Raw genomic sequence first — 22,321 nt, 5'->3', positions numbered from 1 at the left:
CATAGAAATAGAATGATTAGAATGGTCCCGGAACCTCTGACCTTAGCAGTTTGACTGGTGAACTCATGGCTGCACGTACAATGGCAAAGCTGTAATTGTGATGTAAAATGTCCATGTGGTCATTTAGAAAGTTTATACTAGGACTATTTGCTTCCTGTCTTATTTGGATGAACAAATACTGATTACATAAACTCTCTTCTCACTGACTTTTCTGTCAAGATATCAGTTAACTCAGCCTCTGTCAGCCATTGAATAGCCTTGTGTTGTCAGACGTCGCACCGTAAACGGCTGGGGGGAAAGGCTAGAAATTGACATGCATATTTAGTCAGTGTCTGATTTTTACACACTAGTCATTCTCTCCAATCTACCAACATTACCTTGAAAAAAGCATCAGCTTAAATGCAGAGGATGGCAGAACTACATTGAATTCAATAAAAGTAAAGCTAAGCAACAACAAACTTGCAACCAAACCCCAGTCTGAGAATTTGGGTGGCTTCATTTCTTCAGCCTCATCTCTCAGCTGTTTACAAAAAAAAAAAACTGCTTTGTCGGGGTGACCACTATTGTTGTTCAAATCCCAGATTGCTCCATTAATTAAAGAACAATATATTTTATGGTATAAAAAAGCTGTTTGCTGATAATAAGTCCACAGTCACAAAGTCTATGTAGGCCTACATGTTTTTAATCAATGGTCAACATTTCACCATGAAAATCATATTTTATGCATCACAGGAAAATGGTAAGACTTTGATCTTCAATACTTTGGTCTTGTTTATTCAGCAACTTCTTTTCCCTGTAAGAAGAAATAAATAATATAATGGATCAGTAATAATAATGAACATGATAAATATATGGATAGAATATAATGGATCAGTAATAATAATGAACATGATAAATATATGGATAGAATATAATGGATCAGTAATAATAATCAACATGATAAATATATGGATAGAATATAATGGATCAGTAATAATAATGAAAATGATAAATATATGGATAGAATATAATGGATCAGTAATAATAATGAACATGATAAATATATGGATAGAATATAATGGATCAGTAATAATAATCAACATGATAAATATACGGATAGAATATATTGGATCAAGCATTTAATGCTCAGTGCTCAGGTTGGAATTTCAATTTTGAACTACCAACTTGAATTTTTTGTGTGTTTTTTTTTGTTGCCCTGAAATGTGCTTATTGAGTGAGTGTAAAAGGTCTGTATTGACCTCTGAGAAGACTGATTCATAGGTGGTGTTGATGTGGTCATATCTAAACATGAGTCAGGTACAGGTCTAGCAGCAGTTCTGTACCTTTCCAGAGTCACGGGTCTTGGCTCTGAGCTTGTTGACCTGAGTCTCAGCGATGTCAGCACGCTCCTCAGCCTCCTCCAGCTCATGCTGAACCTTCCTGAACTTAGACATGTGCTGGTTTGCTGCTTCCTCCTGGGTGAGGAAAAGAGAGGGAGAGCAGAACATCAGCATTTAAAGTTTAAAGCTTCAGGTAGCAAATATCAATAATTTTTTCAACAAAACAAATATTGGCAGATTTAGGATAGCAATGTATACAGGGAGAGATATATGATACTGCAGAGAAAGTGAGTGGCAGGTAGCAAATAAAAATATTGGCAGATTTAGGATAGCAATGTATATAGGAAGATAGATGGTAAGGCAGCAGAAGGGAGAGGGAACAAACAGATGCCGCCAGCACTACAACTCGACCAGCAAATTAATATTCCAACCCCCTCTCCTTTAAGTTGGTAACACATTGGCATAGGGGACACTCACAAATGAGTATAATTTCTTCAGCATGTACTTGCACTATTAATTGTCATTGTTGACAGGTGTGCTGTAGCAACACTTCAACTAAACCATATGCACATTACGTTTTGTAGAGAAAAACTACATTTTCGAATGTATGCTCTCAGACTCACCGATTCCTCAGAATGCCTCTTGTAGGCCTTCACTTTCATCTGCAGCTTATCTACCAGGTCCTGAAGTCTGTTAACGTTCTTCTTATCCTCCTCAGTCTGTGGGAGAAGAGCAAAGAATCAATGTCACAAGAGTTTTATACACAAACCTGTCTGTGTTAGTGTCAAGTGTGTGAAGAAGGCACTTTCTCTTACCTGGTAAGTGAGCTCCTTGACTCTGCGCTCATACTTGCGGACTCCCTTGACTGCATCTACACCTCTTCTCTGCTCGGCCTCCACCTCAGTCTCAAGCTCACGCACCTTTGTGGAAGAAATAAACGTAGGAGTTTGTTAGAGGTCGTGAAATCGGACTTAATTAACAAAACAAATTTAAAACAGAGGTATAGTCTTCTACCCAGTCAAGGGGCACAATTGTAATCTGTTCCTATGTACTCTTTTAAAACATTTATTGAAGGGGTCTGTAATAATAACAACACCTTTTCATTATCTAGGTCAGTGGTTCTCAAAGTGGAATTTACATTTCAATTTGTTTATGAATATTTATAGCAAGAACAGATTAAACAGCCCGGGATCTTGGCAAAACGTTTAGAGGGTGCAATACAGTACAATATAATATTATTCATCCACAATGAATGTTATTAACTCTTAGATTAAATAACGGGTCTGGGAGGCTCACAACTCAATTCTTCTTGTATTTGAAATATGACTTTTAACCATTTTGTCATGCGTTTTGTGGTGTATGGTGCAGTACCAGTACGGCGACTAGAGGCCGCCACTCGCATGTTTTAATGTTGTGACATTGCTTCTATTATGGAGCTCGCGCTCTGGCAGTTGAGAGTAGTTTGCCATTTGAGTCAACAGCAAGACAGAAGCACCGACATAAATACATTTTAAAATCTTTATTTTGAAAGTAAGCGAGTGTAAAATCACCATATTCAAGACGGTAATGTTTTTGGAGCATGTACATATGTTTGTTGAGATGTTATGTTGTGTTTTCAGGTTTTATGAACTTATTCATGTCCGCTAGCCTACAAGCTAATTCAGCCATTAGCCTGCTAGCTGGTAGCCCCGCATAGCAACGCTAGCTTCCCTAGCAACGGCCAGTGAATGAAACGTAACAATAGAGAGAGAAATTATTACTATGACAATAATTCGATGAATGTATATTATATTGTGTGTTGAAATGTATTGTGAATTATTATTATGAATGAAATGGCAGATTAGAAGAAGTTGCTGTGACAACAGTTTAAACCTGATCGAAGCAACTAGATTAATACATTTGAATTTATTTAAAGGTCTTGGATCCACTCCAGGGGGGACCGAAAAATGTTATTTCCCAGGGAAATATTTCCCGAGACTTGGTTAGTCCAGTCATGCACTGAAGAAGTCATAGAAAATCTGCGTGGATGCTATTTTTATCGCACTTTAAAGTATGAGTTGTGTTCTGTTATTATTAGGGAGGTCCCTGATGACTTCACTACCACAAAAGGGGTGGTCCCCGATGCAAAGAAATTTGGGAACCCCTGATCTAGGTGGGTTATTGTGAGAACAAGTCATTAAACAATGTTCCTGTTTATTTTTAAATGATCAAATACATTTCCAGCAATCAGTCTTTCAATCCACCCTAATCCACCCTGCTGGTAACTCACCCTGGACTCCAGTTTCTGGAGCTGCTTCTTGCCTCCCTTCATGGCCAGATTTTCAGCCTCATCCAGGCGGTGCTGCAGGTCCTTGACTGTGACCTCCAGGTTCTTCTTCATCCTCTCCAGGTGAGAGCTGGTGTCCTGCTCCTTCTTCAGCTCCTCAGCCATCATGGCCGCCTGGAATAATAGTTTGTTTAATTTATGCACCAATCGGCAAAAATCATAACATCCCTCTGACATCTTTGTTGTTCTTAACCAGCCCAGCTACCATTGGCCCTTAGGGACAAATCAAGATGATGCAATTCAAGGACTCACGTCAGTGATTGCCTTCTTGGCTTTCTCCTCTGCATTCCTGGCCTCCTGGACGATGTCGTCTACCTCTCCCTGCACCTGCACGAGGTCAGTCTCCAGCTTCTTCTTGGTGTTCAGAAGGCTGGTGTTCTGAAGGAGTAAGCAAGATGATTTGTTTGACTCTCAAGGGAACTTGCAAGTCTCAAGACTGAAATTATGAAAATCTAAGGCAAGCACTGTCAAATTCCAGGTGTGTTTAAATTGTATGCTTGTTTGAGTTTCATTAGAAATGGCTTTGACCCATACCTGGGAGTGCAGCAGTCCAACACGCTCGCTGGCGTCTACCAGCTCAGTCTCAGCCACTTTGCGGCCTCTTTCTGTCTGCTCCAGAGCAACTCTCAGCTCCTCGATTTCAGCCACCATCAGACCGTTTCTGCGCTCCACCATGGCTGCCTGCTCCTTCATGTCTTCTGCGACACGGACGGCGTCATCAAGGTGCAATTGGGCATCCTGGGGTTCACAATGACATACGTTCATTAGGACTTGTGGAAGTAGAGGTGATAGGATCGATGAGGATCGATAGGATCGATCAGTGGTAAGAATTTCCCCAGAATCGCTACCTTTAGTACATAAACCACTCTATTCAAATCCTCTGTTCTATTATTTTCTACAGATTCACAAACAAATCCCTCTCCATGTTCAGGTGTTTTAACCTGATGTCCCAGTCCCTTTACCTTGAGCTGTCCCTGGACATTCCTCAGCTGTTTCTGGGCCTCAGCGGCCTGCCTGTTGGAGTGGCTCAGCTGGATCTCCATCTCGTTCAGGTCTCCCTCCATCTTCTTCTTCACCCTCAGGGCGTCATTCCTGCTCCTGACCTCAGAGTCCAGGGTGCTCTGCATGGAGTCAACCACCCTCTGGCTGTTCCTCTTGATCTGCTCCATCTCCTCGTCCTTCTCAGCGATCTTCCTGTCTACCTCACCCTTGATCTGGTTCAGCTCCAGCTGCACACGCAGAATCTTGGATTCCTCATGCTCCAGTGTTCCCTGGACAAACAGAAGCAGTCATGTGAATTGTGTTAAATACATTTGTATGTATATAACACAAGGATGTAAATATATATATATATATATGTGACTACAATAAACTCCAATACAGGGATCATTGGACTGTAGCTGGTGTTGGCTAGTTTAACACTGCTTTCCCCATCAAACAGCTGTAGTTTGTACCTCAGCCTCCTCCAGAGCGGTCTGGATCTCAGACTTCTCTGTCTCCACGGTCTTCTTGGCCTTCTCCAGCTCATGGATGCTCTTGCCAGTCTCTCCGATCTGCTCAGTCAGGTCAGAGATCTCCTCTGCACACACACACACAAGAAGTTTAGACTTGGGGGATTTTAAGTGGATATGTCAATGTACTGAAGTTGATATTGAATCATAATAACAGTGAATTCATTAACAGCAATTTATCTTGCTAATTAAACATAAGCCAAATAGAATCGCTGTCAAATGCTCACGTTGCAGGTTCTTGTTCTCTCTCTTCAGAGTCTCCAGATGATCCAGAGCCTCCTCGTAGGAGTTCTTCATCTTGAAGAGTTCAGTGCTCATAGAGCGAGCCTCCTTCTGAGCTCCTTCCAGCTCAGCCTGGCCCTCCTCATACTTCTGCTTCCACTCTGCCAGAACCTAGGAGAATCCATGGGATTTTCATCAGAAGTCATTGATGAAGAGTTTTGAATTATGAATATGCTACAATTATACTACAATTGATCATATAGCAGACAGTAAATATCAGCCTAAGGTGAGGTTTATTCATTTTCACCTTGTCAAAGTTCCTTTGCTTCTTGTCGAGGTTGGCGGCCAATGCGTTGGCTCTCTCAACATCAATCATGAGGTCCTCCACCTCTCCTTGCAGCCTCTGCTTGGTCTTCTCCAGGGAGGCGCACTTGGAGTTGGTCGCCTCAATGGTCTCCTCAGCATCCTGCAGACGCTGAGCCAGCTTCTTCCTATAGGACAACAGAGGTCGGTTTTATGGTGTGAAAGATATGTTACAATACATATTGATGTAACATTTTGTCAGAGCCCCCTGCCACCCTCACCATCCACACCATATCTGAGTTGTTTCTGTTGCGTGCGACTCACTTGGCCTCCTCCAGCTCCTCTGTGCGCTGGATAGCATCAGTTTCATACTTAGTCCTCCACTGAGCCACCTCACTGTTGGCCTTGGACATGCCGCGTTGCAGCTCTGCCTTGGCCTCCTGCTCCTCCTCAAACTGCTCCCTCAGGAGGTCACAGTCATGGCGGGCAGACTGGACACCGTGGGCCAGTGCGTTTTTAGCCTGTGAGAAAGAAAGACAAGGAGATGAGTGCGATAGTCAAACAAATTATGTGGACTTGTTTACGTGAAGCTGTGCAGTTGGTTGCTAACGTTACTTTGCTACCTGCCAAAATTACGTTTTTTACTTTTTAATTACCGTTTTATATATACATTTTTTTTCCCTCATTCAACTTTTTCACCCCTGACGCTTTATCTGGACATGGTTCTACACGACCTCCACCAGCCGAAGCTATGTAGTAACATTAACATGATTCCTTCTAATTGCAGTCGCTTTACTCATAATATACAGGAGAACTATCGCCTTATGGTGAGGATAGCCGTGCTGCAAGCCCAGTAGGAAAGGGTGAAACAGCGTCTGTGCCACCAATAAGTACAGATAGTAGTATTAATCCCCTCGCACGGTCCCCGCAGCCGGACAATTTCTCATGGCTTCTGGAAGGAAATGCTGTAGGAATGCTCAACCGGTGTCGCTCATTCAGCCGACAGAAACTTTCAACCGGTTTTCCCCATTAAGCAACGAGTCGGAGTCAGAGGCCGAGCCTCCTCTGGTCTCTCCTCCACCCGTTACGGGGTCTGAGACGCCAAAGCCTCCCACCATTAGCTCTGACAAATTGAACACCCTAGTCATTGGTGACTCCATTACCCGCAGTATTAGACTTAAAAATAATCATCCAGCGATCATACACTGTTTACCAGGGGGCAGGGCTACCGACGTTAAGGCTAATCTGAAGATGTTGCTGGCTAAGGCTAAAACTGGCGAGTGTAGAGAGTATAGGGATATTGTTATCCACGTCAGCACCAACGATGTTAGGATGAAACAATCAGAGGTCACCAAGCGCAACATAGCTTCAGTGTGTAAATCAGCTAGAAAGATGTATCGGCATCAAGTAATTGTCTCTGGCCCCCTCCCAGTTAGGGGGAGTGATGAGCTCTACAGCAGAGTCTCACAACTCAATCGCTGGTTGAAAACTGTTCTCTGCCCCTCCCAAAAGATAGAATTTGTAGATAATTGGCCAACTTTCTGGGACTCGCCCACAAGCAGGATCATCCTAGCTGGAGGGGTGCTCTCATCTTATCTATGTAAGTAGACAGGGCTCTAGCTCCACATTGAGATAGGGCGCAGGCCAGGCAGCAGGCTGTTAGCCAGCCTGTCAGCTTAGTAGAGTCTGCCACTAGCACAGTCAGTGTAGTCAGATCAGCTATCCCCATTGAGACCGTGTCTGTGCCTCAATCTAGGTTGGGCAAAACTAAACATGGCGGTGGAGAGACAGTAGGAGTCTCTGAGCGTTGAGAGACAGTAGAAGTCTCTGAGGGTGGAGAGACAGTAGGAGTCTCTGAGGGTAGAGAGACAGTAGGAGTCTCTGAGGGTGGAGAGACACTAGGAGTCTGAGGGTGGTGTAGTCACCGTCTATGTAAAGATATGGCTCTAAACTCTCCATCTTGGGTCCCTTACCTTGACCTCCTCCTCAATCGCCCTCTTCAGCTCCTCCACCTGCTGGGTGAAGGCCTGTTTTCCTCTGGTCAGCTGAGACACCAGGGCTTCCTTCTCCTCCAGCTGGCGGCCAAACTCACCTGCAGGGACAGAGTAACATCTTGTTAATAGGGTCTCTGTTCTCTAAGATTAATAATGGATTCTGAGGTATCATAGGGCAATGTTAGGTGGTGAATAGTACAGTAGAAACTATGTGGATATAGCCCCTAATACATGTTGTGTTCTACTGAAGGAAAGCATTGGCTTGTTGTTCATTGTTGAAGGTACCATTTTCTGTCAGGAGTCTGGCTCTCTGTCCGCTGATGTCGTTGACCTGGCGAACATTCTCATCATTCTTAGTCTTGAGCTCACTCAGCTGGTCCTCAAGAGTACGGCACATCTTCTCCAGATTGCCCTGTTAGTGAAACATGTTCCATCATTACGTCATATATGTGACTCCTGTCAACTTCAGTTCACTTGAATGGTGATGTAGTTGACCCCCCTCAACACTGCTTGACCAAAACATCACTACTCACCTTAGCCTTGGCGACGGCCTCCATGTTGCTAGAGAGGTCATCAATCTCCATCTTGTATTCGCTCTTCTCCTTCTCCAGCTTCTGCTTGACGCGCTGCAGGTTGTCGATCTGCTCCCCGAGCTCAGCCACACTGTCGGCCTGCTTCTTGCGCAGAGCGGCGGCTGTGGCCTCATGCTGCAGAGTGGACTCTTCAAGATCACGACGCAGCTTCTGGAACTCAGCCTCACGCTTCTTGTTCATCTCAATCTGAGCAGCAGTGGCGCCTCCGGCCTCCTCCAGCCTCTCGCTGATCTCCTCAAGTTCCCTGGAGAGATCGGCCCTCTGCTTCTCAACCTTAGCCCTGGCAGCACGCTCAGCCTCAATTTCCTCCTCCAGCTCCTCAATACGGGCCTAGAACAGGGGCAGGAGCAGGGGGATGAACACTACAATACAGTTGAAACAATTGAACCTCACAAAGTAATAATAGTATGTATATTTTGCATAAATGTGTTTAATAAAAACCCAGTTACACTAATACATTTAGTAGACAGTGTCCCATGCAGGAGCCAAATCCTCAAAGGTAAGAAGTTAGACATGTATTTATTTATTACATTTTACCCCGTTTTCTCCCCAATTTCGTGGTATCCAATTGTTTAGTATCTTATCTCATCGCTACAACTCCCATACGGGCTCGGGAGAGACGAAGGTTGAAAGTCATGCGTCCTCCGAAACACAACCCAACCAAGCCGCACTGCTTCTTAACACATCCAACCCGGAAGCCAGCCCCACCAATGGAGGCAACCTTGGTTAGCGCGCACTGCTCTCCATAGGAGTCGCTGGTGCACGATGAGAAAAGAATATCCCTACCGGCCAACCACTCCCTAACCCGGGCGACACTAGGCCAATTGTGTATCGCCCCACGGACCTCCCGGTCGGTTACGACAGAGCCTGGGCGTGAACCCAGAGTCTCTGATGGCACAGCTGCCCTTAACCACTGCGCCACCCGGGAGGCCCAGATATAAGCCATTTTAACATGGATATTGTCATTGAGGGCTGAGTGGGGATGGTAAGAAGCACCAACAAGAAACACCATCTTCCATCCTACTGAGCCATCAGAAGCCACCTGGAAAACTATCTGCTGCCAGAAAAAGTATAATTATTTTTAAAGGAAATTATTCAAGTCTGTGCTCTTCTGTACTGGAGCTTATATCCTGTACTGTACCTGGAGTTCCTTGATCTTCTTCTGCAGCTGAGCTCCCAGAGACTGCTCATCCTCAACCTTGCTGAGGAGCTGGGTGGTCTCAAACTCCTTCCTAAGAAACACAAACACGTTGATTGTAGAGTTGGTTTTGGTTTGATAGTGTAAAGGGAGAGAATCATACCATTCACTTTGCTTTTAAGAATCACATGTAAATGCTAATTCATAATTACAAGAATTAGTCAAGAACAACCATTATAGCAGCTAATAGTGTAGTCATTTGTTTGTGTTTACTTCTTGATTTTCTCATCAGCTTGCTGCTTGTCATTCTCCAGGTCCATTATGGACTCCTGGGCCAGTTTCAGATCTCCCTCCAGCTTTCTCTTGGATCTCTCAAGGTCCATACGGAGCTTCTTCTCTTGCTCCAGAGAACCCTCAAGCTATAAGATAAAAACACATATATTGTTAAAATCTAAACAACTGAAGATAATATAATCTTACATACTATCATGGCCAAAATGTCAAACTCCACTCACGTCGTCCACTTGCTGTTCCAGCTTGGTCTTGGCCTTGGTCAGAGTGTTGACTTTGTCCTCCTCTGCCTGCAGGTCATCCAGTGTCTGCTGGTGGGCCTCTTGGAGGGCTTTCTTCTCCTTGGTCAGCTTGGCAACACTCTCATCCATAGACGCCATCTCCTCTGTCAGGTTTTTAACCTGAAAACGGCAACATCAAAATGAGTCTTTGGTCACTTCACCATAAAGGGGAGATTTAGTTTGTTAAATATTGCATTCATTTCATTTAGATTTGCACAGCATTAACAATTACTGTACTATAGATTCAACACTAGATGTCAGTGTTCACCATGCCAGTGTACTGAATGGAAGTCATAAATGAGGGGGAGTAGAACATGCAATGAATGTTGGGAGTACCCCACAACTGAAATTCCTCTGTTGTGTCTTAATATTTCCTGCACCCACAATACAACTTGAAATCCAATGCTGTAAAGCTATGTTTTGAGTTGATTATTGTTGGTTAGACTGTCTATGGTAAGACACAATACCTTATTTTCAGTGGCGTGCTTCTCCTTCTCCACTTTGGCCAGGGTGAGCTCCAGGTCATCAATGTCCTTCTTCAGCTCAGAGCACTCATCCTCCAGCTTCCTCTTCTTAGCAGTCAACTCAGCATTGATCTCCTCCTCATCCTCCAGCCTCTCGGTCGTCTCTTTGAGTTTGGCCTCCTGCTGGATCTTGCTCTTGATGAGCCCCTCACACCTTTCCTCAGCATCGTTCAGACTCTCTCCTTCCTGGTTTCAGAACAGGGGTAAACAAATCAGAGGCCTCACTTTGTGTATCAAAATATACATTTTACTCAGAGGTCAGAGCAAATCAATAGAAATTCATGAGATATATAACATTGGCAATACAAATGTGTGTTCATATGTAATTTTGCCTTTAATTAAGTTTTTTTTTTCACTCACAGATGCGACTTGGAGTGCCAGGTCGTTCTTCTCCTGCGTCAAGGCCACCAGCTTCTCCTCCATTTGCTTCTTCGTGGACAGAGCCTTGGCCAGGTCTGCCGTCATCTTGTCATAGTTCTCCTTCATGTTGGCCAGCTCCTTCTCAGTCTCAGCGCTCTGCAGCAGGGGCTTGATCTTGAAGTACAACTTCATCCATGGCCAGGTTTTGACATTCATGAATGAGCGGATGTTGTACTGGATGGCGTAAATTGATTCTCTGGTCGACAGAAAGAATAGAATAGCATGGTGAGTGACATGCTTAAACCTATATTCTGGGATTAGATGAACAACAAAACAGAACCACCTGCCACTGTTTGTTTACATGGTGAGTGATTAGATGGTGGGATTAGATGAACAACAAAACAGAACCACCTGCCACTGTTTGTTTACAGCTGAGGAATGGGGCTAGGGAAATGTAACCCCTCCTAAATTCATAGACAGTGCTCTAGATGCAAGATCTGACAGGTCGCGCATGCTAAGCTCATGAGACATTTTATATTCTTCAAGAATGAATGGGTAAATACCACACATTTAAATGACAATTGAACAGCCAAGTCTCAAACTGCAGCTATAAAGCTAGAATCCTTAGTTGCTACATCCATTTCTGGACTAAATGAATTAACCCAAAAGCTTTAGTAGACCATTATAAGATGTACTTTCTCATTCTGAACAACTCATATACAGTATGTAATCATAATGCATTAGATACAAGTGGTTGACAGAAAGCTTTGCCAAGATGTCTACTATTCCTCACCTCCTCTCCATCATCTTGCTAAACTCTCTCCTCATGAGGAATCCACGGCTGAGAGCCTGGACCATGCCGACCAGAGTGGCCAGCTTCTCATCTCTCATCTCCTCCAGGACACCCAGCAGACCGGCTTTGAAGAACACCTGAGACACAGGTTAACACGGTCAATGGAACCACAGATGGTGACCGATAGAAAGGGTCAAACCACTAGATTGATTTAAACAACATTAACTTTGCAACGGTTACAAACAAACCATGTGACAGGTTGTTTCTAAGTTGTTAGTTATTGTACAGTTGTAGATCAATAATGTACACAGATAACTGCAACTATACCACTCTATCACAATGCAAATTATAATGACTTTAGTTTCTCTTCTATACTTGTGATGAAGGACTGAAGAAAAACAGAACAATGTTTTTCCACCTTTTCCATTAGTTAAATGAAGAAGAAAGAACATACGGATGGATAGATCACCTGGAGAGATTTTATATGGTAAAGGTTTAAATTATTATTCAAGTTGTGTTTTGTTGTCAGCTTTTACTGGGGGGTTTTGACTGACCTTGGTGTGTCCAAACTTGTAATCCTCGTGATTCACATCAATGGACCCAAGCAGCTTCTCAGAAGCCTTCTTGTTGTCCATGAACTGGCCCTCAGGGATGACACTGGCATTCAGTACTTTGTACCTGAATGAGGAGACATTTTTAACATGTCAAGTTGTAATTTGTTGGTTATATTTCGTCAAAGGTAAGACTATTCTGATGCTGGGAAAACCCTTGGAGCAGATATTTTATGGGGTGTGTGTATGTGTGTGTGTGTCTGTGTATGTGTGTGCGTATGTACCTCTGTTTGAAGTCAGCATAGATGATTCTGCTGGGGAATCCCTTTCTGCAGATCCTGATACCCTCCAGTACACCATTACACCTGAGTTGGTGGATAACCAGGAAGTTCTCCATCAGACCTGGTAAAACAAAACAATTATCTTTTAATACTCATAAACAGGTTATAGACTGGGATTGTTAAGGTTACTGATACTTTACTGATAAGATGACATATTCAAGTCAATATTTCCTGTACCTGGAGTCTTTGACTCGTTGGGGATCAGGCAGCGCACAAAGTGAGGATGAGTGCTCCTCAAGTTGGTCATCAGCTTATGTAAGTTCTCCTGTAAGAGGGTTACAAACCATTTTCACAGATATAATTTTTGATAATCAATGCACCTTTTGAAGGACTGAATATACACATTTAAAAAGCTCACCCTGAACTGAGAGGACACAGTCTGCATGGAACCACCCTTCTTCTTGCCTCCTTTCTTGGCTTTATCTGTTAAAATGGGGGAAAGTTAAAGATAACTAGAAAAGTAAATTTCCTAGAGCGGGTGGAATAAATAGAATAATAAAAAGAATATGTAAGAAATCTAGAGTGGTCTTGTCTTCAGCAAGCACACTAATTATAAACCAGAGAATCTCTGGTTAACTTCACACTTATCTAGAGGCAAATGCTGCCAGTGAGATTGTTTAAAATAACACCTATTGTTTTGTTAAATTAACCGAGTGTATGAGTAAATCATCCCGGTGATAAACCCTGAGAAATTGTAATACATTGAAAGGCTTTAAAGAACATTTGGGTCTGAGTTATAACTAGTATTTAGTTAAATATTGTGACATGATGCTAGTCTTACCCTCTGGAGGGGGAGGGGGATACAGGGCAGCCAGAATTTTGACTGCGGACTTCTGGTACAGTTGACAAACTGAGTCGTTCAGGGGGTCCTTGTTCTTCTCCAGCCATCCAGTGATGTTGTAGTCCACAGTTCCGGCGTAGTGCACCAGGGAGAAGTGGGCCTCTGCCTTGCCTTTGGCAGGCTTGGGCTTCTCAAACGCATTTGTTTTGCCAAGATGCTGGGCGTACAGCTTGTCCTTGAAGGTAGTGTCTGAAGACTTGGGGAACATGCACTCCTCTTCAAGGATGGAGAAGATGCCCAATGGCTTTACGAAAAGAGATTTCAAATTAGTGATATTTACATTTAGTAAATATGCTATTATAGGATTATATTCATTTAGGGACACATAATAGGAAACATTGAGTTCTCAACAGTTAGTGGCATATATTAATGGGTGCCAAGGGAAGTGAGGCTTCCCCCAAAAAATGGACATAATTTAATGTATCTTTCGTCTCGCTTAGCAAGAGGCTGAATGTATCACTCCAGGTAAAGCATCAGAGTGAGCAAAACTGCGCCCCTCTGTCTCTGTATGTGTAGCCCTTCTATCTGATGCTGTCTGGTCAAAAATAGTATGATATTGTAGCATTGAATGCAAAAGAAGCCAGCGATCATTTGGCCTCCCTTGATATTTTTTTGTGTACAATTACAGCGAATCAGAGTTGAGCTAAACTGAGTGAGCTAATCTGTGAATGGTCCTGGTGCACCAAAAACCGTGTCAAGTGAAGCCAGTTTGGATTTGGCTTCACACCAAATCAAGCCAAACGTTATTGACAGAAAGAAACTTCAATTGTTGCATCTCATTGTGTTGTTTTCCTCTGGAGGATAGCTAGCTAAAATGGGCGCTTTCCTAAATTAGCTTTGGATGGAGATAGGGATTTGTACTCGTAGTTTTACTTAATTCTCCATACTGGCCAATATTTGTAACATCAATTCTGATCCAACTATAAAATGAATACATTGTGCTTTTGGCCTGAGAGTATGGAAGTTCAATATGTAGCTAGATGTTTACTAGCTAATCGTTGCCCAGGAAAGGAAGTTAGAATAGCGAGCAAGCATTTTAGCCAGGTAGCTTAGAACAAAGCTTTTAAGTTTCTGCAACATGAAAGAGAGGAGGATGGTATTGGCGTTTCTCTGCAAGTAGGGTGAGTCAACATGTTTTTCTACTTACTCACACAAACACATACATTAGTAACATGGACAAACACATTTAGCTTACGTTGATTGGACTAAAATAGTTTTTGGAATAATTTCGTTTTCACTGTAGACTAAGCATAGGTGATTTTATGATGTTGAAATGTTGAAATTGAAATGGTGCTGGAATAGTGGAGGGAGGCAGCTCCTGTTATCTTTGTGATTTGCGGTAACTCTCCGTGGTTCTGTTTAGTCTGTTTAGTGTTTAGTGGTCCGAAAATGGCAGAAAAATGTACTTGATTGACCATGTTGTAGGTCATGTAACTGTTTGTTACTTGCATTATGGACTCCACTGGACAGATGTTGCTCTCCGGTTTTGTGATGAAACAAAGGTGTTGTTGAATTTATTCTGCCACTGTGTCTTATTGTCTCGGCCTTAGGCCTGTATATATTTGTACTTTTACCCTTATTTAACTAGGCAAGTCAGTTAAGAACAAATTCTTATTTTCAATGACGGCCTAGGTGGGTTAACTGCCTTGTTCAGGGGCAGAACGACAGATTTTTACCTAGTCAGCTCGGGGATTTGATCTTGCAACCTTTCGGTTACTAGTCCAACGCTCTAACCACTAGGCTACCTGCCTCTAACCACTAGGCTACCTGCTGCCCCATATCTCGGTGTCAAAGCATTTAAACTAACAGGTTATAGAGCAAACAACGCAATTATCACAACACAGGTTGTATTATGGATTTTTTTGACTCGATTGGCAGCCCCAGTGATTTTAATACTGTATATGTTCTATCACTGTGATAATATATTACACAGCGTTCCATATGAGCTTTGCTGTTACGGTCCATTATAATCCTCACAGACATCTTACCTTCTCAATAAGCTCAATGCAGGCAGCCAAGTCCATGCCGAAGTCAATGAAGGCCCAGACGATTCCCTCCTTCTTGTACTCCTCTTGCTCCAGGACGAACATGGTGTGGTTGAAAAACTGTTGCAGTTTCTCATTGGTGAAGTTGATGCACAGCTGCTCCATGCTGTTGTACTGTTGATGGAATTTAAAAGAGATAATTTCATCATACAAGACTGTAATCCATCTCAATCACGTCTAATTGTCTTGTTCTGGTCTCATACTCACATCAAAGATCTCAAACCCGGCAATGTCAAGCACACCGATATAGAACTGCCTTGGATTCTTGGTGTCCAACATCTCATTGATACGGATGACCATCCACAAGAACATCCTCTCATAGATGGACTTAGCCAGAGCACTGACTGAGTTATTAACCTGCAATGATAATACCTCAAATTAATACGTGAGATATTGACCATGTCCAGTGATAAGGTGATACAAGCTTGGGAAAAACAAAAGCAATGCACTCGCCCCAAAAATAATTCCAGTGCTCAGAAAATGGTAGATTTGTTTGGCCGCCTTACCTGAGGCACAGTCTGTCCCTTGGTCACATACTCGTTGCCGACCTTCACTCTTGGGTAGCACAGAGCCTTCAACATCTCAGCTGAGTTCAGGCCCAGCAGGTAGGCGATTTTATCAGCCACTGGAGAGAGAACCAACAGCAACAGACTCAGGGACACAAGATCACTTGTTTCTGATTTCACACTGACAAAATAGTTTTGTTAACTTTTTTTGTGGGTTAGGTTTTGATTCGCCCACAATTTGGAGGTTGGAATTTGTTCTCCAAAAATGATCTCCTGCCTGACGTTCATGTGGCACTGTCTGTCTTAGGTGTTCTATTTCTATGTTGGGGACTGGGAATGGGACTAATGCTCTACATATTGTATATCTATGAGTGGGACTCACCCTCTGTGCCATCTGGCTCGGCCTGCTCCTCACGCTGCTTCTGCTTGAATTTCAAGTTTCCATGGTGCAATACAGCTCCTGTCAACTTGTAGATGCCAATCTTCTCTTCATTAGTGAAGCCCAGGATGGTAATGGCATCCTGGCATTAAAGAGGAAGTACCACAGTGATGAACTGAACTGTAGTTTGGTCAGTTACACTACAGTTCTGTGCTGCTCACTGCAGAACAAATGGGATGGATAGATTTGACTGGCTTCTCTGTTCCACATGATTACGCTTGGCAAACACATTAGTAGATGGCAGCAGAGTTCCACAGGGCACTTAGTGGTGCTCTATAGTGGAAGGCACGAAGAGTTCCTTGAGGCACATGCCTAACTAACACAAGGCATTTAGAATCAAACTTAAACATACATGAACATTCCCAGCTGCCACCAAGTTGGAATTTCACAGTACATTCAGTGTGTATGGTAGTCCTATCCATTCCATATCTAGAGTTTGGTTAACCCTTTGTTTGACTCACATCTGTGGCATCCAGCTCTTCATTGTCGTTGATGCTGGCCACAGTGATCTGTCCCTGACTGCACATTGGGAAGTCGTAGGGGTTGGTGGTGATGAGCGCCATTTCTGTGGACAACGGAGAACAGCTTGTCAGGTAAATCTCTTAGAATTCTGCTCTCCTACTTTACAGTATCTCTCCCTCCTTTACTCAATAGATGGACTCAAGGATACATGTAGTATATAATGAATAGCATAAAGAGGAGACTGAGACTTGTGGACTAGTGCATCACAGTGTATTACTCTATAGATATTTCCCAGAGACCTGTCCCATGTCTAGATGCCTTGTTACCTTGGATGTAATCATTGTAATAGTATTATTAGTGTGTACTATGAATATTTTTTATATATTCCATAGATGGGGGTGGGAATAATTTCCCATGAACCTCTACTTTCTCGTACCAACTAGCTCAGGTTTGTGGCCTGTCATCATCTGGAAGAAGATGTGGTAGCCTCTCTCATCGGGCAGCTGGAAGGAGACTCTGGACTTCTCCAGCAGGTCTGAGAGCGAGAGAGAGTGAACGACACAAAGAGAGAGAGAGAGAAAAAGGAGAGCGAGATCGAGAGAACAAGAGAGAGAACATGAGATACATTTAAATTGAATGATCTCCCCAAAAAATGATGTGTGCATTTAGGAAAGTATTGAGAAACAATCAAAACCAACTCACAGGTCTCAATGTCAGCTTTAGCCAGTTTACCAGCTTGGAAGTGAATCCTGATGAATTTACCCTGTAGTAGAGCATGGGGGTTAGAAACAAATTAATCTAACATATTACTTTGATAGACCCCTTTAAACGTTACAGTTTGTTGGAAAGATGTTGGCTCTTTTGATACAGATATAGGATCCAGTTATCTACGGCAGGAAAATAATCCTGCAGCAACAGGAAATGTGAATTATGACATTTTAAAGATGGAAATTACAATTTTAGAACCTCGAATATATTACAAGTTTGAATTTTCAGCAACAAATCAGTGATCAAAATAAAATTGTAAATCTGTATAACGAATGGGGACTACTGAATTACATTTTTCCAATATAAGGTAACTTCCACGGTATGCCCTTCATACTTACAAAGCGAGACGAGTTGTCGTTCCTCACTGTCTTGGCATTACCGTAAGACTCCAGCAGAGGGTTAGCTGCAATGATCTGATCCTCAAGAGACCCCTGATTGAGACAAACATAAGTTGCTCAAAAACTGGTAACATCGTAAAGTTAGTTTTTCTCAATTGCTTGAAAGAGGATTCACCACTGGAAAAACAGTTTACACTGCCAACCAAACTGAAATGTGTTAAAAAGGCAAACATAAGAACAACCTACCTGCATTTTGCCAGGTTCTGCTTCCTTCTTGGCCCCAGACACTGCAATGGTGGCAAAGTACTGGATGACACGCTTGGTGTTGACAGTCTTTCCTGCACCGGATTCTCCGCTGGTTTATATGACAGAGAAAGAGGGGTTTTAGTTACATGTTTGAGTGTCAGATTGGCTTTCACTAAGAAATAGCATAGAAAAATACACTGTTAACCTGTGTTCTGACATAAGTCTTTAACAAATAATCCTTCTCATCGACTCGTTATTACACATAGCCTAATGCTCTAATCCATTCATAATGTCATGTATTTCATCACACCAAGTGACCCAACTTATTACAATAGAAACACTTTCTCAAGTGACATTTTAGTAAACAACTTACGTAATCAGGACGGACTGGTTCTCCTTATCTGGAACCAAAAAACACATTACTTATCATACTCAAAACACATTATGGGGACATTATATAATTCATAGCATCATCATGAATTTCATTTTGGAACATTTTCCATTCAAGGGTAGTGAAATCAGATATTCCCAGCAAACTGTTATTACCTAGACTAGAAAACAGCAGATACCTCTCTGAAGCATATTTAAATTTCCATTGATGCATCCGTTCATCTATCCATCATCATGGACTTTGAGAGCCACACGCACTTAATGGACAGCCATCCAACCAACCAACCAACCATCTCTCTGTCTCTCTCTCTCTGTCTCTCTACCGCACCTGCTGTCTCGACCTCTGAATGCTCGGCTATGAAAAGCCAACTGACATTTACTCCTGAGGTGCTGACCTGTTGCACACTCTATAGCCACTGTGATAATTATTTGACCCTGCTGGTCATCTACGAATGTTTGAACATCTTGTAGAACGATCTGGCCTTAATGGCCATATACTCTTATAATCTCCACCCGGCACAGCCAGAAGAGGACTGGCCACCCCACAGAGCCTGGTTCCCCTCTAGCTTTTCCTTCTACATCTGCATTGCTTGCTGTTTGGGGTTTTAGGCTGCGTTTCTGTATAAGCACTTTCTGATATCTGCTTATGTAAAAAGGGATTTATAAATAAATGTGATTGATTGATCCAACCATGTAGCCATCCATGAGATATCGTACCAATCATCATGAACTGAAAGGCGTTGTCAGAGACAGAGAAGATATGGGGTGGAGCCTCCATCCTCTTCTTCCCTCTGTAGGCGTTGACAACCTCTGCGTCGTACACAGGGAGCCACTTGTAGGGGTTCACCGTGGCACAGAAGAGCCCAGAGTAGGTCTGGATGAAAGTGATTAAATGAGGGGATTACTAAAGTCAGATGTACTTTTACCTGGAATTATGTGAGGATGTGGGTGTACTTTGGTAAACTGATGTGGGTCGACTGTATTGATATGGTTTCTACCATTCATTTATGTGTAGTACTGTATGTGTATATTTATTATCTTCATGTATGTGTGTTTGTATGTGCAGGTTTCTTACATAGATCATCCATGCTGCATAACGCTCTTTGAGGTTATACAACACAGAGGCTTCATTCAGGTAGGTCATCATGGCCATGTCCTCAATCTTGTCGTACTTGGGGGGGTTCATCTCATAGATGTCTGCATCTTTGAACTCTTTTCCTTCCTGAAACAGTCAGAAATCTAGGTTACACACAGATCAAACTGGACATGACTGAATGCTTTTAAAAGTTTAGTCTTTAAAAAAATTGTATATACACATTTAATCCAACTACTTTGTTATCACCCACTGACACATAACTGGTGATTCTTGACTTGTAAATATCAAACATTCTATGCCAATTTTAAATAGCAGCTTTAAACATGATGTGTTTGAAGGTTATATTCTGTTTACAAAGACAAATACATTACTAATCTATCTGTTATTACTGATTTTTTTTTTAAATGCTTCATAATATTTATTTTGTTAAAGATTTTATATTGAAATGTTTTTGATCATTTTGAGGATTTTTCATGAAACAGAGGAATTACACAAACTTGAACTTGACTACTTTTCAGATCAGACTTACATCCTTAGTGCCGTCAGGTTTAGTGACTGTTACAGTACACTTCCCGTCGGCCCTGGCAGTGACCAGACCCTTAAGGTACAGCTCCACCTTGTCTGTCACATAGCAGGAGTTCTTTGAATCAAAGGGTGCGGTTTGTGCCTCAATCCTTTCCCTCTCAGGCTTACGGAGGTATATGGCAGCCTTGCCGTAGATTTGCATCTCAGCGTCCGTACTCATGGTGACGGATAACTAGGAAAGAGATGAAACATGAAACGTGATTGACTCTGTGGTGCTTCCTCCCCAGTCAACAGAGTTAGGTGAGCGGTATCTCTCTCAGAATATTCTCATCACTTCTTATGTGAAGACTGAAACCATGTCTCACCTTATTTTCCCCCTCCTACAGATGAATGTGTACTTCTTAGAGGACCCTGTGAAACATAAGGTGTTGTGAAAACGCACAAGTCTAAAGCAGTGGAGGCTGCTGAGGGGAGGAGGGCTCACAATAATGACTGGAATGTAGCAAATTGAATGTTGTGAAAAAGCACAAGTCTAAATCCTTATCATGTTAACCCCTGAATGTCTAAAACACATTTAACAAAATAATTAAAGCCATGTAAATTTAAACTACAGGTGCAACTGCTAACTTTAATTTTCCTAATGGCATCTCACTTTACTACTGAAATAATTACCCCTGATAACCCAGTTGCCTTCTAGACTACTCCCTTAATTTACAAACAGGTAGAGGAGCACCACTTTAGTCCATAAAAGGAAGTTACAGATTTTAAGTAATGCACGTTTAAAGAAAACCAATGGCACTTGATTGTATATTGTCAAATCTTACAAGAGACATGCAGCACTCAATTCAAACAGTGCAGTTAGCTACTGCCTCAGTTGCTGAGTGCAAAGATGAGACAAATGTACAAATCTAAGGAGGTGGAGAGAGTCTTACCACAGAGGAAGAAGGTATCTGACTTATGGATGCTGGGGCCTCAGCCTCCTTATATCTGGTTGGAAGTGCCAACCAGGCAAAAGTTAATTATGGACCACTCTGGGAAAGGACATGAATTGGATGAGAGACCTCTGTGTGTCTGTGTCTCACTAGCACCTCCCACTTCCAGGAGCACCACACTCCCATTACATGACTTTTTAATGTCATATTTGTCTCTGAATTGAATTTCACTGATTTTACGTAAATGAGAGATGTCATTACTAATAATTATGACAATATCAAAAGTTTAATTCATTCCAATGTTACTTCTACTGAACCTCATATACTGTAATGGAGTGAGTCCATGTTGCCCCTCTAGAACTACAATAGTTTTCATTAAATCTAATCTGACCTGATTTAGTTCCATTTTAGTGGCATTAATCCTCATCAACAATTGTATATATATGTTTACCTGTTATTTATATTTGTTTAGCTTGTAAACACATCTGAACTGTCTCCTCACCTCATGCTTGTGACGGAGTTGGCCTTTACCTCGTGCTTTGCTTAATTTGATTTATCACCCCTGTGGAACCACATTAAATTAATATTTGAAAGCTTGAACGGACACATTCAGGCTTTCAATGACAGCTTATAAAACCGTTAAATCTAATGTGTTATTTATCTACAGTTTGATCTATTAAAAAGATTCTCGAGACGCTTTTATTTGTCTCACATTTCAGTTGGCTAAAACGGTCCAGTCGGATTCTTATGACTTACATAACAACATATCAGTATTTCAATCATCTTATCCACTCATATTGCTGACAGCGATATAACTGCCTCAAACGTTTATTACACTCTGAGGTTAACCACTTAACAGCTGAGCTGGCTTCAGTAAAACTGTCAGAAAATGAATAGGGAATAGTTACAATAAAGTAACAGATTACTTTACATTTACATGACATTTTCACCACCTGAATACACCCTGTGTGTTTGGGGTGCTGTGTCCACCCAGCACATTAGTAGGGGGGGACCGGGGTTGGTTGTCACTTTTTACTCTGCTGTGTATTTCTCATCACCAGTATATCTTATAAGGAAACCAATGTCTGTGTGTTTGGGGTGCTGTGTCCACCCAGCACATTAGTAGGGGGGACTGGGGTTGGTTGTCACTTTTTACTCTGGTGTGTATTTCTCATCACCAGTATAT

The 22,321-nt window shown here is 42.3% G+C and overlaps 1 protein-coding gene across 1 annotated transcript; it reads right to left on the bottom strand.

Annotated features, from left to right (window-relative positions):
- Positions 1 to 662: 662 nt before the first annotated feature.
- Positions 663 to 21,239, bottom strand: LOC139402233 (myosin heavy chain, fast skeletal muscle-like). The gene is made up of 41 exons (XM_071146334.1): positions 21,136 to 21,239; positions 20,569 to 20,614; positions 20,208 to 20,435; positions 19,658 to 19,804; positions 19,300 to 19,456; positions 18,566 to 18,593; positions 18,193 to 18,301; positions 17,947 to 18,039; positions 17,543 to 17,603; positions 17,277 to 17,375; positions 16,840 to 16,943; positions 16,322 to 16,460; positions 15,940 to 16,058; positions 15,641 to 15,790; positions 15,377 to 15,547; positions 13,329 to 13,632; positions 12,906 to 12,970; positions 12,725 to 12,812; positions 12,491 to 12,608; positions 12,210 to 12,333; positions 11,656 to 11,792; positions 10,863 to 11,118; positions 10,446 to 10,688; positions 9,922 to 10,098; positions 9,680 to 9,825; positions 9,410 to 9,500; positions 8,209 to 8,598; positions 7,961 to 8,087; positions 7,655 to 7,773; positions 6,006 to 6,202; positions 5,686 to 5,869; positions 5,384 to 5,549; positions 5,100 to 5,224; positions 4,608 to 4,916; positions 4,180 to 4,383; positions 3,898 to 4,023; positions 3,589 to 3,759; positions 2,135 to 2,239; positions 1,943 to 2,038; positions 1,323 to 1,454; positions 663 to 793 (listed from the first exon to the last, which is right to left on the bottom strand). The coding sequence occupies exons 3-41, from the start codon at positions 20,421 to 20,423 to the stop codon at positions 773 to 775; spliced, it is 5,814 nt and encodes a 1,937-aa protein (XP_071002435.1). The 5' UTR covers positions 20,424 to 20,435; positions 20,569 to 20,614; positions 21,136 to 21,239; the 3' UTR covers positions 663 to 772.
- Between the last annotated feature and the right edge of the window lie 1,082 nt (positions 21,240 to 22,321).

This window comes from Oncorhynchus clarkii, unplaced genomic scaffold (assembly GCF_045791955.1).
Source record: "Oncorhynchus clarkii lewisi isolate Uvic-CL-2024 unplaced genomic scaffold, UVic_Ocla_1.0 unplaced_contig_1332_pilon_pilon, whole genome shotgun sequence".
Taxonomy (NCBI): domain Eukaryota; kingdom Metazoa; phylum Chordata; class Actinopteri; order Salmoniformes; family Salmonidae; genus Oncorhynchus; species Oncorhynchus clarkii.
The sequence above is the reverse complement of the archived record's forward strand: the minus strand, read 5'-3'. Positions and strand labels throughout refer to the sequence as shown.

Bases quoted from the DNA above. Each gene is read 5' to 3' on its own strand.
- LOC139402233 (XM_071146334.1), bottom strand. From the start codon at position 20,423: ATGAGTACGGACGCTGAGATGCAAATCTACGGCAAGGCTGCCATATAC. The intron at 18,594-19,299 runs GTACGATATCTC...TTTTGGTTCCAG, and splicing joins CTTTCAGTTCATGATGATTG to ATAAGGAGAACCAGTCCGTC. The intron at 2,039-2,134 runs GTAAGAGAAAGT...CTTCTCCCACAG, and splicing joins TCAAGGAGCTCACTTACCAG to ACTGAGGAGGATAAGAAGAA.